The sequence below is a fragment of the Sphaeroforma arctica genome (assembly GCF_001186125.1).
Source record: "Sphaeroforma arctica JP610 unplaced genomic scaffold supercont1.232, whole genome shotgun sequence".
In the NCBI taxonomy this organism is placed as follows: domain Eukaryota; class Ichthyosporea; order Ichthyophonida; genus Sphaeroforma; species Sphaeroforma arctica.
The window spans coordinates 64263-66029 of NW_014040326.1; the positions used below are offsets into that span (position 1 = coordinate 64263).

Here is a 1767-nt window from a genome sequence, read left to right on the forward strand (position 1 = left end):
ATCTATTTATTACTATTCTTGTAAATTAGTATATACATATATATATATATATATATACATATATACATATATACATATATATATATACGTATATATATATATATATATAGATATATACTGTATATTCAGTTTATATTTGAGAACACAAGCGGGATCTATCAAGCAAAAATCTCAGTAGCATGAGTAGCACGCCAATGTTGCAGTACGAATGGGCTAATACGCAAACGCCACCGTGCGGAAGGCTATCAGAACTATACGCAGATAAGCATGCTAACAACATGCTACTACTAGACACCACTCCTCGTATCCTGCAATCCTCTTGTTTAAATACCCTCGGTTTCAGTCATTTCATTCGTACTTATGCAATAGTCATACAGAGTGTATGAAAGTTAGTATAACCATGGTGCGGTATTAGTGTCCGATTAGTTCAATAATAATGTAGAATAATTGCGGGTGACATGCCTCCAAGAATTACCGGCATACGTATGCGATACTAACACAAAATGCATGAGATCCAGTGGGCGCAAAGTGTGGTATTAGTTTCCAAATAGTGCGATACTAAAATAAACTAATTGCTGTTGGCATATCTTCCACAACCACCGGCACAGTGGAGGGTGTCTTGGGCATACTTATGTGATACTGATATAGAGTGTGTGGAATCCAGTAGGCGCACAGTGCGGTATTAGTGTCCGATCAGGGCGAAATTAATATGAACTAATTGTGAGGGACATACCTCCCAGAATCACCGGCACATTGGAGAGTGTCTTGGCCATCTTGCGGTCGTCCTTCATACTCTGGTGTGTGATGGGTACAATCAGATCGACATGTTCCTCATCCAACAGCTGTTTGCTTAATTTCTCATATGTCGAAATAACGGGTTCGATAATGGCTCCACCGAATGATCCGGGCCTAAGGGACAAAAATAGATACGGTCAAAATTAATTCACAGGCCATTAATTTCGAACTCTCGGTATTTGAATGAATGCGAGAGACGTGTTCTAGCATCTTTTTGTTGTTGCTTATTTTCTCACATGTCTAAATAACGGGCGCTATAGACACGCCAATAAACGATCTGGACCTGAATAATTTGACCTGAATAATTTGAATTATGTTCGCGAGATGTTTTAGAAATGGCAAACACCTGAGCTCTGGTGCTTAGCATAGAGCTAAACTACTATGTTTTAGGCAAAATTCAGCAGAAATGTGTCGCAACAAACAGTTTGACTTAAACACCGTTCAACCAAACCGAATCGCAGCCGTAATTGAAGATCAAATGATTCGACTTCTCGCAAGGAACATGTACAACTACACGGTAATACAAGTTATAAAACGAGTACAACCTCTCAGCACACCATTAATCAACTGTAGGTTGAGTTAATATCAAGGTACATAGGAGGCGAACGAACGAATACCCTGAAACATAAAGATTGTACTAGCAACAGTGTATATATAGACTAGGCGTCTACCGCATCATAGCAACTCACCGATACAAATGAGGATCGTTGCTTAGCAGACCTAGCAACCCCACGCGCTTAGTGACCGTTCCCATGGTAACCGTCTGGATGATGTACTCGGGTAATGCCGGCGCGCCTTGCATGTTTAACGATTGCATATTAGAGTTGATCCATTGGAATTTACTTTGGCCGATTCTATCCAGGAGATAATCTTGATGCACATCACACTCGTGGTTGCTGCATTTGAGTAGTATATTCAGTATGGTGTAATAAGAACAGTGAGCGATTTTTCGATTGACACACACACACAAAT

General features: G+C 40.0%; 1 protein-coding gene across 1 annotated transcript in view; it reads right to left on the minus strand.

Annotated features, from left to right (window-relative positions):
• Positions 1-704: 704 nt before the first annotated feature.
• SARC_04243 (hypothetical protein) overlaps positions 705-1767 on the minus strand; it is a gene marked incomplete at both ends in the record, with an annotated part of 2384 nt that continues 1321 nt past the window's right edge. The window contains 2 exons of the mRNA XM_014301939.1: positions 705-909; positions 1485-1691. Of these exons, the coding sequence (XP_014157414.1) occupies positions 705-909; positions 1485-1691 (412 nt within the window). The remainder of the gene's footprint in view (positions 910-1484; positions 1692-1767) is intronic.